This window comes from Telmatherina bonti (genome assembly GCF_933228915.1).
Source record: "Telmatherina bonti genome assembly, chromosome: 3".
Classification (NCBI taxonomy): domain Eukaryota; kingdom Metazoa; phylum Chordata; class Actinopteri; order Atheriniformes; family Telmatherinidae; genus Telmatherina; species Telmatherina bonti.
In genome coordinates this window covers 19,662,568-19,677,415 of record NC_136621.1, presented here as the reverse complement: position 1 = coordinate 19,677,415, position 14,848 = coordinate 19,662,568, and the positions used below count along the sequence as shown (strand labels likewise).

Below are 14,848 nucleotides of genomic sequence, written 5' to 3'. Positions count from 1 at the left end.
TGCAAAGAGCAACATAAACTTTTTTACATAGTAAAATATTAAATGACGGGTGGGCAGCTCCGGTCCCCGTCAGCTGCAGTCTGCAAGTGTTAGGAGTTTCCCTGCTGCAACACACCTGACTCAAATCAGAGAGGAATGAGCATTTTTGTGCAGTTTAATGTCAAACTCTGCACAGGTCTGACATGTATGTGGAAATTTATACCTTTTATTTCTTCTTCAACTCTTAAAAAAAGAAACACTTATGTAGGCAAGCTGTCATTTATTAGTTCAACATTGATCATTTCAAATATTCTAATGTTCGCAGGAACAAATAAAAGTTCAGTACAACAATGTATTGAAAATATATATGTTTAAAAACTTTAATAAAACATTTTACATGACTGTTTGGGATTTGTTATATTAAAAAAAAGAAGAAATGTTTAAAAGCGATACATATTTTTATTTTGAAATACTGACAGAAGCAGGAAGTTGCGTTTTACGTAAGTTGCCATGTGACGTTTTACGTAAATAAGTTGACCAAGCTGTTATTAGCTAGGTAGTTGTCTGCCTTTAGCTACTATTATTTGTATAAGTTGTGGCAATGACTGGTCTGAATAGCATAACAGCTCTCTGAGATAAAACAAAACTTGGCTTTTACCCGACTAAAGAAGATATGCCCTCCGACTTTGTAATGTAGTTCGCCTGGTATGAATAGCAAACCGAGTCTTTAGATAACGAGCTAACAGGGGTTAGCGCCACATATCACAGTTTGCTACTCATGCTCACTTTTTAACCAATTTATCCTAAGTTCGGCTTCATACTTTGTCACCAAGTTCAGCCCGCTGTTTCTCACAGAGAGAATGAACTGGTTTTTCCCCCTGTCCAAAGGCTCCGGACCTCTCCCTCCTCTGAACAGTCTACAACAACAAAGACAGCGGCAGATCGAGTCACTCAAGGCGGCTCACCCCAGGTAAACATGATGGACGCTCTCCCACCCAAAGCCCGGCTCTAAAACTCAGCATGAAACTTAATTGTCAGGCTTCACATTTGTCCTTACTGGTTTTACCTGAACCCATCGTCATGCTTTGTGACACCACAAACGTAATCTTTAAAAAAGCTATGATAAGTAAATCAGTCAAAGTGATTCGCTGGAGTATCGATCTAACTTCAAAGCTAATAAAATCCCTTAGTTACACTTTCAGGTTCTATTTGTGCCGATTACGCAAGTTGTTGCTGGCTGACCGCATCCTGTGATCATTCCTATGTTTGTCACGCGTGTAGTTTTAGGATGAGCTTATTACTAGCGGAGATTAAAGTATTACCCTGTGTTTACTTGGAGTTATGGCACCTCAATGACAGTTGTTTATTTTCCCACTCCGGTAGATATGAAACGAAACCCGAACGAAATATTACTTTAGGTGTAGTATCAGTGTTTGTAATTTATTACTAGCAAAGAATAAAGCTCACCTTTGACAAAAGTTGCACTTGTTAACATTTCACTTCATAAACATCAGTATGTACTTTGTAATGAGTAAAGTTTAATGTTAATTGTCTCACCTGTAATGTATTTAAGACTAAAGTCAATCAGAATATTGCTGTATGTGTACAATTAACCACTGAAGGACTTACTTATCAAATATATAAAGCTTTCTCTTTCACTCCCTGACTATGGACACACTTTGCTCATATCTTTTTTAGACCTACAGTAGCCCAGTTTCCACTGGAACCCTGTTAGTGGTAGTTGTATGCAGTCTTTGTTAACCCGGACCTTGACTGATCTGATGTGGAAGACATTGAACTGATTTGGATATTTGATTTGGCATGGGCTGAATGCCTTTCTTGACACAGCCCTATGTATTCATCCGAGGCTATACATATATATATATATATATATATATATATATATATATATATATATATATATAAATAAATATAAGCCTGGATGAATACAGAGGGCTGTGTCAAGAAAGGCAAATAATCAAACAAATAATCTAGATTTTGCTATGATCACATCCTGCATACAGGTGTGTGTTGGCAAGAAGCTGGCAATATGTATCACAATACAGGCCAAGAATATGATATATTGCGAAATGTCAGGATACTATAATCAAGACAATATATTGCAATTTTTATTTACTAGTTGTAAACACCAAACACTGTTCTTAAGTCAGAAGTTTAATTTAATTATATCTTTTTTTAATCTAACATAATATAACAACAAAGAAATAATAGATATATTTCTTTATAGAAATGACAATATTGAGGGGATCTCTACAATGAATTAATTGTAGAATTAAACTGACTCTGAGAGCGCAGACCTCCAACAAGCAGGTAATTTCAAACCATGTGAAGAATCTTTTTAAAAAAAATTCCTGTGTCTACAAATCTATCCAGATCACACCCAAAGTTTAATGGAATCTAATTTAGACCAAGACCTGTTCTCAGAAAACAAAGAAGGAAAAAAAAAGGCAAAAATACATTAAGTATTTTTTGTGTGAATTTGCTACAAATCAGATGGATAAATGCAGTTTATGTAATCTCTGGTTCATTGAATGCTGTATTTTGTCTTAATGTGCTGGTTCAAGATGAATGCTGATATCTCCTTTCTCCTGTTTGTCCACAGTCTTGCAGAGATCCAGAAAGATGTGGAGTACAGAATACCATTTACAATCAATAGCTCCACCATTAGTGTTAACATGTGAGTACACTTTTATAAAGTCCTTGGTTGTAACATAATTACATGTGACAAATAATGCCCCACCACCATTTTTCCCTAATTTTTTTTTTCTCCTCATCCTTCCAGTTTGCTGCCTCCTCAGTTCCCTCAGGAGAAGCCGGTGGTTAGTGTCTACCCCCCTGTTGGTCATCATTTAGTTGATAGCAATAACGGTACCATGATCACGAGCCCCCTCATCACAAATGTAAGTTTTTCACTTTGATTTAAAACTCTGCATTTCAATTTCCAGTATGAAACATGGAGTTCATAATCTGGATCGAGGAATACAGTGTATGATAATATTTACAATACTACAGTTTTAGGATTGATTGTAAGTCTGTTGAATGAATAAGCGCCAAAAGTTTAAATTGCTGTGACTCAATCTGAGCACAAACTGTTACATAAGTGACCTGTAATCTAGTAGACCAGGGAAATGCTTTCTCCAGATTTCTCTCAGCACACTGCACACCTATTGATAACTCCAAAATCAATATATATATAGCCCATATTCCTTCTATTGAAATTTTAATTAACTTTCTATGGTTTATTAAAAACTTTTGTACAAATACCCATTTATTGTTGCTGTCTATCTTAAAGTTTGGGATGCACTCAGATCTTGGCAAGGTCATCCAAAGTCTACTGGATGAGTTCTGGAAAAGCCCTCCTGCGTTGATGTCAACTGGCTCTGCCGGCTTTCCATAGTAAGGCATTTTGTGCATTCAATAAAAAAAAAAAAGAATTTTTTTTTTTTTTTTTTTATTAAGTCTAGCCTATTTGCAACCTTCTTTTTTTTCCAAATATGTTGGAGAATTGTATCTGTTATCCCTACAAAACACAGTGTGATATTCTTAAAATGTGGTTTTGCTCTTTGTAAGGCTTACTTACATAAAGATAAATTGCTTTGAGATGTATTTGACATAATAGCTCCTGTTTTTTTTTCTACCCAAAACTTGCTGCAACAGTATGTACAAGCCATCAGGAATCGCTCCTTACCCCACCCAAGCTTTTCACTATGGTCCTCGCCATGTGGGTCCCAGTCAGACACCACCTCCTGGTCCTGGTCCAGCTCCATCACCAGCCACCATGGCCCACCCAGGAGTTGATATTGCTCATGGACCCCCCAGAGCACCAGTTCAATATGGACTAATAACTGACCTGCCACTACCTGTACCAACTGGAGATTCCCAGGTACATTAATAACTAACGTATAAATAATTGATAGCAGATGTATATATTTGTGGTGGAGTTGGTTTTAAAAAAAATGTATCTAATTATTAGGGGCTAATTTAATCGCATTTTAATCACATGATAATATATATATATATATATATATATATATATATATATATATATATACATATATACAAAAAAAAAAACTGAAATTACACCATATGGGTTATTTCATATGTTTATGGGGGAGGAAATGAACTAATAATGAAAAATTAAGAGTCACGGTTACAGACACCCTGAACCAGAAATCAGAATGTGGATTTGGAAAAAAATAGAATAAGTATAACAGGTATGTTTCTCTGCTGGGTCAGTTGTGCTTGTTAATGTTCAGACCTATAACTGTTTGACACCAGTTTAGACTTGTATTGTATACTAGTCAACAGTATCTACCTGCTCTAGCATACATTAATGATGACTTAATATCCAGATGCATGTGCTGATTTTCAGTGAAGGTACTGCTTTAGAAGTACTTAAAAGAGTCATGTTTTTATCTCACATTTTCTGTCTTGTATGAGTAATATAGCACCCATGTACATGAGATTTTAAATCTCAGAAACTTTTATTTTCCATGTTAGATTGCTGCCAGGAGACGGTGGCAGTTTCAGGAAATATGACTAGGAGTTTTACAGTGTTCCACTTCAAGTGTAAATGGATGAGTTTAAGGTGGTTATTTCTGCTCTTTCAGGCTGGATTAAACGGACATATGTACAAGATGCCTGAGATTCCTGAGTCTTTTCCTGAGCTCTGTGACATGAAGTAAAGTTTTCTCCATTTATTGGCTTTTATTTCTAAGAGACAGTTGAAATATGATTTTAAACCCACATTCTGCCATATTGGTTTTCTTGCTGTCTGATCCACTGATATCCATCTGCCTGTGTATCCAACTTATGTTTCATCCCACCCAAGTCTGACCCAGTTGTCAGAGATGTCAGAGAATGAGGATGTGTTACTGGAGTTCTTTGTGAGTTTGCCACAACTCAAACAGGTCACCAGCGATAAAGAAGAGCTGGTCACCAGTATAGTGGAGATGGCGAGTAAGTTATTTTCTTGTGTTAACAGAACACCTTGATGGAGCTGCTTTAATTGGATGCAGCTTCATAATAGCAACATAAAAAACAGTAAATCTTCTTTTTACCTGCAGAAAAAAACCTTCAGATGGAGCCACAGTTGGAAGGAAAAAGACAAGAGATGCTCAACAAGGCGAGTTCTTCCATCATGTTTTCTTTCATGCACAAGAAGCACAAGAAGCACATTTACACCATGGACTTGCTGCTTATGATGCGTGTTTTTGTCTATTGTGTGGATAGTATGAAAAGCTGACTCAGATGAAATCGAATTTTGAGACAAAGATGCAGAGACAGCATGAACTCAGTGAGGTAAAAGGCTTCACTCATCACATGCTTGTTAAATTGAAAACACATTTTTGGAAAACTTTATTTCCTTTTTTCTTATTTTATTATTCAACCGTGTTTGCTTTGTGCTTTGAATGGGAGATTTATGTCATTTCTGCATATGCCACAGGTAGTGCATAACTACCTGTGGAAGGCAGAAAGAGGCTTTTTATATGCAGTTTGTTACCCAATCAATACATATCATCTTTAAAATGGTGTCAAATTGTCCTGTGAAAAGGCAGATCACAAAAAGCTGATAATCATAAATTATGCATTCAGATCAAGAGTTAATGCATTTATTGAATAAATAGGCCAGCAATGCTTTTGCTAAAGTGTCGTAAACCTACCTTGACAGTTTCACGACAAAGGACTCGTACTGCCTCCTACCTGACCCACTGTCTGTCAGCTTGCTTTTCCTGTCCAGTAGTCCACATGTTTGATGTTATCAAACAGACAACAGTGCTAGATCTTCCAAAAATATTAGAAAACAAGTAGAAATGCTTGATAGTACCTCTCTAGGTTCTTGCATGTTTTCTTTTTTGTGTTTTGATTTGAACATGTTCTCCATTCCACTTAACTGAGATGGAAAAAAGGAAAAAAGTTTTAAGTTCCTATTTATACTGCAGATTTGCAAAATATTACCCCACTACAGCGCCATATTGATAATTAGCCAAATTTTTAAATAATGTGATGGAAGTAATGTTGAAGAGTTCAGCATATTTGAACAACAATTGACTGAAAATCTATATTACTTTTCTTACTTTTGTTCATTTTAACTCCTTTCCAGAGTTGTAGTGTAAGTACTCTACAGGCTCGGTTAAAAGTTGCAGCCCACCAGGCTGAGGAGGAGTCAGAGGAGACAGCTGAAAACTTTTTGGAGGGACGTACTGACATTGACGAGTTCCTGAACAGCTTCATGGAGAAAAGAACAGTGAGGAGTTCATAATTTGTGTAAACATTATAGTTATACTTTGTGTTTGGACTGAATGTTTTAAATTAAATGATATTTGAAAAGGAAAGATTGCATTTTGTGTGTGTATTCTGCAGCTTTGCCACAGCAGAAGGGCCAAAGAGGAGAAGTTGCAACAGTCTATAAATGCACATGGGCAGTTCCCGACAGGTCACTAGAACAAGAGGTAGGAGACACACACTAATAAACAGAGAAACAATTACTCAGAAAATCACACATTGTCACCTTGTAGTTTTTGGCTTACTGATTGTGAAACTCTTGATTCTCTGCTGACACTTTAGCAGTAGGTAGAGCTTTGATGTTTCCTTATTGTCATTCATATAAACTGGTTTGGCATGTTCTCATTCAGTGTTTTCCATTTTATCTTTTGTCCACAGTATCTTACTCAGTTGCTGCCAAATGGGGAAAAATAAGACTTTACTGGAATTGAAAGCACACCAAGTTGATGCTTCAGAGAAATAGGAAGATGATGATTGCAGTGCTGGGCTAAAATATGGAAGACCAACTCAAGTTAAGTCATCGCAGGAGACCGGAACTGGCAGAATGAACAATACATGTCTGTATGATCCCATTACATCACAAAGAATTGATCACGTGGTTAGTTTTCTTTGCGGTTTGTTTGGCCAGATTTGATTTGACAGTGATGACAAAGAGTTTTGTTTCCTTCTCAGATTTGTCACTTAGATAAGTGAAAACACCTGCACTTGATCAATCTGTTTGATGTGAATATAGCTTGGAAAAGCACTTGGCACACTATTCCTAATTATACATTTGTCAATGCAGTGGAATAGAAATATTGTGAAAAGCTGATGTTGGTGTTTGTACTGTCCACCTCTGAGAGCATTGTCCAGTTTTTGCTTTACGATGCCTCAAAGGCCTCCATTTCGATTTCACAGAGATGTTGTGCAGCGACGGCACTTTAATCATCCTGTTTACATTGGAAAGGTTTTTCTTGACTTTCACGTGCTTTATATGAATAAAAATGTCATAATTTCATATGTCCAAAACAAACCCAGTTTCTATTTAACAAAACAAATTTAGGATTTAACAGTAAAGCAAAGGCGAGGCAGTGCTGACAAGAGACCTTTTTTTAAAAGTGGTTAACTCTTAATAGAGCTATTGGGTTTTACACTTTGGGCAATCCTGAATGCAATGTGTGTATCAGTGTGTGTGCGTATAAATGTCAATAATTTGAGTTGGCCTTAAAGAAAGTATCCTTGATAACCTTGAAAATGTACCCTCTATCTATTTAAAAATGGTTTTAAAACAAAAGTAAGCCAAATATCAAATGAAGTACCTACAGCAGTTGTGTGTCTTGAATTTATGTTTTAAGACATTTCCAGCTGTTTATTGGGGAGTGCTTAAGAATTCAAGTCAAAGCAGAATATGCATGAACGTGAACCTAAGTCACGGTATATTAAATCTGTTTGAGTATGCAAACACACTGATCACCACTTTGTCCTGATATGCTCAGTGCTGATGGCTCAGTTATTTTTTTGACACATTTTGAACTTGAGATAGTGACAAAATGCCTCAAAGGAAATGTAATAATGTTGAGAAATATTAGGTAAAAGGCTGTGGTAAAGCTAGATTACATCAGATACTGTATTTAAATGTTAATAATGGGTAATATTATAATCAAAGGCTCATACACCTTGTATCATATGTTCTTATTTAATTTGTTAGAGAAATAAAACATTGAGAATATGTCTCGTTCTTCTGTGTGATGGTAATGCAGCATTTAGTAATTCATAAAGTTAAGGCAATAAAACTCAGATACGTGAAAAGGTTCTAGTGCTAAGGTTTTAAATTTCCAGACATTATAAAAGAATAACCTTATAATGTGGAACTTGTCAGGCTGGAAAAATATAGCTTCAAGTGAACAAAGAATCATGTTGCATCATATTGTAAAGCAGTCAAAATGCAGAAGTTGCTATGTGGACACATGTTCACTCAAACAGCCTCAATAGAAATGAACAGAGCTAAGTAACATCCAGGTGCAGCTAATGCAGATAACAAAACTATGTCCAAGCAATTTAAAGTCAGTCATACAGGAAAGACTATTCACAGCTGTAAAGCTTTCAAGATAGTTCCCTTGAGTGGATTATCATGTAACTGGATTCAAATTTCACACTGGGAATTTCAGAAAAATAAGCTGCACACACTTTATTTCAATTAGTCCAGCCCTGTACTTGTTTCTTTTATTTGCATCTGTGTCTAGCCTACCAGAGAAAATGAGGTACTTACCAAAAGGAGAGACTGCCATTCTTACAAGACATTTTAAACTAATACCAACAAGTATGTCATACAAAGACAGTTGTATTGTCTCTTAATTCAACTTAACTAATTCATGTTGAGAGTATATCTTTTGGTGACTAAGGATATTTCCATTTAATGTGAAGCATGTGATTAACAGGCATACCCTTGTTTAGAAGCTGGCACTCAAAAATACTTGCTGTGAAGGATAGACTGATGATTATGGCTTCTCTGTCTGTCCAAATGTTTCTTCAGGGCAATTTGAGGATGTTTAAACAGCTTTTAGGGTATTCTTTGCTATGAATGATTTCTGAGTTACAAGGAAAAGAAGTGAGGATGTTGAAATTGGACAGATGTGATGTGAAATCACTGTCTTGTTGATGCCACATTCAAATCTAGAATGCTTTGGTTTACAAAAACAGCTGTGGCTGTAACAACAAGCCCGATCACCACCCCTCACCAATGTGCTTGAAATTTTTCTGCACCAATTTTGCTGTTGTGTACCATGGACAAACCAGTTTCTATACATGGGACTTAGTCCTAAAAGTTTTGTGGTTTGCTAAAGTGTTATTTTGCTAATGTAATATGTTGTCATGAACACTTAAAAGAGTAAAAATGTTCTCTTACTAACTCTTTCAAACAAGCCAGTTTCAAACTAACTCAGGCCTGTAAGTCTTGGAAGTCGAGAAAGTTGTTCATGGTACACAAAAGCACATATTTCTCAGTATGGTAAAATATGTACTGAGTGATGTTGTTCATCTCAAGTTATATTTACCTAAAAAAATTAGACCTAGTAGGGATTATTGTTTAATTCTCAAGTAAAGTTCAAATGTCTAGAAATACAGTACTTTAATATATTTCCATCACCACTTAATGTGTTGGAGTCTCCAAAGCAGGAGGCGGCAGTATGTCACTGTATACACCAACAACTGCAAAATTTTCGAGCGACGAAGAAGAAAAATAACATCCGGAAGGCCCGCTGCAGCGAAGAAGAAAGCAGGTACTTTCACCCAACTTAGAAGAATTTCGATGCATGGATTGCAAATCCACAGCCAACTTAAACAGATGAGTGATGCAAGGACGTCCCTTTTTAATTGTCTACGTTTTGACAGCAAAACAGACGAATAACTTTAATTCTTGAATGTCTACAGTCGGTCCTCGAGAGTGACTGTCCTGCAGGATTGTGTTGCTCCAGAACTGTAGCTGCAACCTGCTTTAATGTCTCATCACATCTCTTAAACAGAGCGAACTAAAAAATAAAATCATATAAAGAAGTTTGTATTTTAGGATTTACGGATTTCACGGGCTTGCTGTCGTGATGGTGAAAATATTTTACTGTTGATAGGTGTCGGTCAAATAAATGACGAACAACCTGTTGCTACAGTAACGTGACTCAAAAATAAACATCTCCAGAATTGCTTTATGAAATGAAAAATACTTTATTAATCCCCAGAGGGAAATTCAATAAATATAATAAATCAATACATATAGTGACGCTTGCTTCGGATATTATTAATGTAATTTGAGTTTCTGTTGATATATCTCCAAATATCTATATTGGACTTAGGTGTGAATTTGATCGTGAGATTAAGGAGACTTAAAAGAGACAGACTCTTTCGGAGACTATTCCAATATTTTCGGCTTGATCGTGATGTTAATAAGTGAAAGTCAGACTGCACTTTTATCTCCCTGTCTGCGAATCATCTACACAGGATGATGCTTTCATCATCATGGCTTGTTGTAAGGGTAATGTTATCTCTACATTTAGTGTTTAGAGTTCTGCAAGGGGGTTAATAATTATCGATAAATATGCTAATCTACATGTTACCATAATAAAACCACCGAAGGCCACACTGGTGTAAAGACTTTTGATATATTATTGTGATTTGTTCTCGGACTTGCTTATTACTTTAATTACAGTTTTTTAAATTGTGTTTTTGGTTGTATTTCACCATTGCCCTGTCTTCCTTTAATTCTATATTTATCTGTGCAGCACTTTGGTCAGCATTGCCATTGTTATGCTATTGTTTTTCATAATTAAAGTGTTATGGTATGGTAGTAATCTTGTTACGCTAATAGTCTAAAACTCAATAATACTGAAGTTAAGCAAAGACAAAAGATAGACAACCAGAAGTTTAGCAGGAAATCTGAATATGTTGAGTTTATGTCCTACTGACAACTGCACAGTACAAACTACATATGAGCTATAATGTACTGAGATCACATCGTCAACCTTTTGCCATTTCTGATGATGAGCTCCTGAGATGGCTGAAATTTCTTGCTCGAATTTTTGTTAATCTTCATTTTTCTTCTGAAAGAGTTTTGTTAGTTTTCTCTATTTGAATAAAAGTCTAAAGTGACCACTATTAAGCATCACTTCTCCTTATAGTCAGCTAAAGTTACATTATTACCATTTTATGTCCAGAAACATGTCACGACAGATGGGAGACAGTCACCGAAGGTTTCTACAGACCATGATGACCACTGGCATCACTGATGAGCAAGGAGCAAGGGCACTCTATCAGTATTGTTGTGAAACACACAACTGTGAGTGATTTTTTTTTCTGCATATAACCAGTTACTGATGGAGCAGCTTATTTCTACTGGAGTGCTCAGTTACTACTAATAAAGTACCGGAGCACTACATTAACATGTGAAAACATTAACATGTGAAAATGTCCACTGTCAGTCCAGATCCTTGAATTCCAGGATTATCTAGCATTACCCTTCCAGCTAAAAGTCTTAAAATCTCAATATCTACTGTTTTGTTTGCTTTTGGATTATATATGACCTCCCACATTACTGCAAACAAATCAGATTAACCAAAATCACAATAATGATTACATTCTGGTGATTGTTTAAACATGTTATAAAAGATAAGAAATAAGAGACATTAAATGTATCCTTCTGCCTGCCTTTTCATGACTGTAATTCATCTGGTATTAATTTATAGTTGTCATGCAACCACTTGGATTTACCAGACTTTGTAAAGATTATAATATTTTAAGTGTAGAAAAATATGCCAAGGCCTACAGTATAGTTTGGAATATCAAACAGTTTTCCTTTTGTCTCTTTGTTTTTCTTACAGCACAACATGCTCCAGACAAACTAGATGACTTCATTGATACCATCAACTCCAAGCTGCAGCCATTGTTTATGCAGATCAGAAAAGGGATGTCTGAGGACAACGGTCAGCAGTTTTACGCCCTGGTTAGTGGGCTTTGTACCAAATAAGTCTGGGGTGTCAGGCCTGTTCCTTTATTATTGACTGTTTTGGAGAGCAAAGACTTGTGGTCAGTGTGTTTGGGGATCTTTGCAGAACTCAACATTATTAGTGATAGTTGCTCTCTAACCCTATCCAGGTGAACACGGCTGAAACAGATGTCACCAGGATGTCTTCAGATTATGCTGACAATGAGCTTGAGCTGTTTAGGAAAACAGTAAGTGCTGATCATCTTCCTCTTCATCTTCTTCTTATTCAATTCAATTCAACTTTATTTATGTAGCGTCAAATCATGGCAATGCCATCTCAAGACGCTTTACAGACAGGAAAAAAAAAAAAAAATAGTGAAAGCCAATTCATAATAGCCAATATAAGGAAACCAACAGATTGAGTTGAATGCTCCAACTCACCGATTACCCTCTCAGCTGCTCTCATAATGGGCTGGAGAATTTTGCGGCAGGATGCCGTGCAGGCGCCGAACTAAACAGTGATGGAGGAGGTCAACATGCTCCTTTTAGGATGTGGATCGGGGTTCTGGCTCTTCTGGGCTTGCGAAGGAAGTAGTCCCTGCTGGGCTCTTTTGGCCGTTGATGCGTGTTGTCAGTCCAGTAGAGATCCTCTGTAACATGCACACCCAAAAACTCACCCTCTTCACAGCAGCGTTGTTAGAAGAGAAGAGCCTGGTGGGTGTGTTCTCTCCTTAAGTCCACAACAATCTCTTTTGTCGTCTCCACATTTAAAGAAACATTGTTGTTGCATGTTTTTGTAGCTGCACCACATGACCATGCAGTTTGCCTCGCTCCATTCTTCTACTAGTTATTAAGGCTTAGAAATATGTTTATGTTTACATTTAGTTTACCATACAAATGCTTTATAAAAAAATCTCTAACTCTGGCGTAATATTTCATTAGATGGACCTAATTGTGAGCTCTGAGAATGGCAAGGCCTCTTCCACTGAAATTCTGAACAGCACCGACACCATTTCCAGCAAAAAGCTGAAGAAGAGTGAAACGGAGCACCTACTGAACCGACTCGTCCAAGACAAATGGCTGTGTGAGGTAAAATAATGTCTTCACAATATCACCGCAGGCCAGTGTAGTTTACCCAGTTGCAGGGAGAGGTTCTTGTTAAGTATATATGTAATACAAAGAACTATTTCATACAGAAGGTAATGTTGTTGCTGCTGGTGAGGAGAGAGAAGCATCGTGGAAGAAAACTGCTGCCTGAGTCCAAGTGGAAGTTTGAATCTACTTGTCAAATCCACTTAATCAGATATTTAAATGTATTAAAATGGTCGGTTACTGTCGGTTACATGCAGGAAACTGAAGATGAAATATAAAACATTGTTTATGAAGGTAATGTATTATAGCTACTAGACCACGATTGAACATTTTGTGTCCATTTTGCACTTTTTGTTGTTCACACTCAGTAGCTCTTTAGTTTAGTAACGGCTCTCCCCTGTTTATATATATATATATATACATATATATATATATATATATATATATATATATATATATATATATATATAATATATTCCTTTATCACAGGAGGAGGATAGATGAATACAGACTTCCCACATGACTTGACGTCCCATACTTTTGCTACAAAATTGTGATTCCAATATTATAAAAAAGGTCCCATTTACAAAACAAATTTAAACAAATATCACAGTGCAAAGTACAAAGCGTCTGTTGATGGAGTTAATTTAATACTCACCTCTGGTTGATACTCGGTTGCCTTTGGTATTGTTATGGGTATTTAGAACGTAAAAGTTGATAAATCCCTAAAAATTTTGAGTATTTGAATTATTCATTGAAATAACATGACTTAAGTCATGTAAATGTTTTAGGCTTTTTAATGTACACTTTGCTGATTAAATCATGGAAAAGATGTCAGACAGCTCAACACTAGGATGATTTCACATTTTTTATCAATGTTTCAAAGCACAATCAGTAACTTTCACAAGCCAGTTCACAAGATGAAAGCAGTCGGTTTTGTTTTTGTGGCTACTTCTTGCTCCCCCTACATTTATGTGTCCAGTTTCTAATCAATCACATTTTATGAACACAGAAACAAGGGGACTACACTCTGTCCACCCGATGTATCATTGAGATGGAGCCATATATTCGCACAATGTATCAAGACCAGGTCAAAGTGTGCCAAATCTGTCATAATGTTGCTTTTCAGGTAAACCTTTGTTTTTTGTTGAATTCACTGAAATAAAAATACTTTTTTCTACTTTAAAGCTGAAAACTATTTGAATCAGATGAATTAATAGCTTGAAGATTATAAAAGTCTTTCTGTGTTAAATAAAACATTTTTTGCAACTGGGAATTTACAGAAATAATAATTTAAAAAAATTCTGTGCTGTGTGTTCACGTTAAAATGTTAATGCTGAAGTGCTTTTTTCTGCTACGTTTAATATTTTACAGTTTTAAGTGACATTTTGTTGAATGTAACGCTGGGAAATAGATTATTTATCATTTTATCTGAATTCCTCTGTTTTGTTTTTCAGTGCCAAATTTGTGAGAACCCAACATGCGGCATAAAAATACACAACCCATGTGTGGCCAGATTCTTTAAAGGAAGAACGGAACCACGTTGTCCTTCTTGTGATGATTTTTGGCCACATGAAATTCCCGGTAATTACACTTCCTTGGTAAAATTGTGTTTGTGCACCTGATACAGGTGAAATGAGACATCATGTAAGTGATTGTAGATATTGTTTTATTAAAAAGTAGATTGTAAATATAAAAGCACATGATTTAATATAACATCATGCTGCTGGTACTGTGGACTGTAGATATTTAAGATCTGATGTAACAGTTTGCTAACATTACTTAATGTTAATTTTTAATAATTTTTCTTTCCAGAGGTCAGGCAGCCACACCCAAAGTCGAAGAGATGAGACCTTATGTCAGCCTTTTTTCAACAAAGTTCATTATATTTAACACAAATTTGTAAGGAACCACATTTTAATATGCATGTTTTAAATGTTTTAATTCAAATAAACTTGTTTATCTTCATTCATGTGTATTCTTACTTATTGGTAAAACAAAACCAAGGCGGTTCTTTTAAAC

At 36.0% G+C, this 14,848-nt stretch overlaps 2 protein-coding genes across 3 annotated transcripts; both read left to right on the top strand.

The window, feature by feature from the left end:
* The first annotated feature begins 525 nt into the window (after positions 1 to 525).
* On the top strand, positions 526 to 7,935 carry vps37a (VPS37A subunit of ESCRT-I). The gene is made up of 12 exons (XM_079265035.1): positions 526 to 949; positions 2,603 to 2,677; positions 2,783 to 2,900; positions 3,293 to 3,396; positions 3,658 to 3,883; positions 4,611 to 4,681; positions 4,832 to 4,959; positions 5,067 to 5,125; positions 5,233 to 5,301; positions 6,104 to 6,247; positions 6,364 to 6,452; positions 6,664 to 7,935. Exons 1-11 carry the CDS (start codon positions 840 to 842, stop codon positions 6,442 to 6,444), a joined length of 1,185 nt encoding a protein of 394 aa, XP_079121161.1. The 5' UTR covers positions 526 to 839; the 3' UTR covers positions 6,445 to 6,452; positions 6,664 to 7,935.
* Positions 7,936 to 9,504: 1,569 nt separating this feature from the next.
* On the top strand, positions 9,505 to 14,779 carry nsmce1 (NSE1 homolog, SMC5-SMC6 complex component; the record flags this gene model as incomplete). Of its 2 annotated transcripts, XM_079238253.1 has the most annotated exons (8): positions 9,505 to 9,542; positions 10,968 to 11,089; positions 11,631 to 11,752; positions 11,905 to 11,982; positions 12,677 to 12,823; positions 13,839 to 13,955; positions 14,284 to 14,410; positions 14,642 to 14,779. In XM_079238253.1, 7 exons carry the CDS (start codon positions 10,972 to 10,974, stop codon positions 14,674 to 14,676), a joined length of 744 nt encoding a protein of 247 aa, XP_079094379.1. In that variant the 3' UTR covers positions 14,677 to 14,779. The 2 variants fall into 2 exon arrangements, with proteins under 2 accessions (XP_079094379.1, XP_079094378.1); XM_079238252.1 differs by lacking the exon at positions 9,505 to 9,542 and having other exon boundaries at positions 10,960 to 11,089.
* Positions 14,780 to 14,848: the final 69 nt, after the last annotated feature.

Coding starts and splice junctions, on each gene's coding strand:
- vps37a (XM_079265035.1), top strand. CDS start 840: ATGAACTGGTTTTTCCCCCTGTCCAAAGGCTCCGGACCTCTCCCTCCT. Junction 3,397..3,657: donor GGCTCTGCCGGCTTTCCATA/GTAAGGCATTTT, acceptor TTGCTGCAACAG/TATGTACAAGCCATCAGGAA. Junction 5,302..6,103: donor GACAGCATGAACTCAGTGAG/GTAAAAGGCTTC, acceptor ACTCCTTTCCAG/AGTTGTAGTGTAAGTACTCT.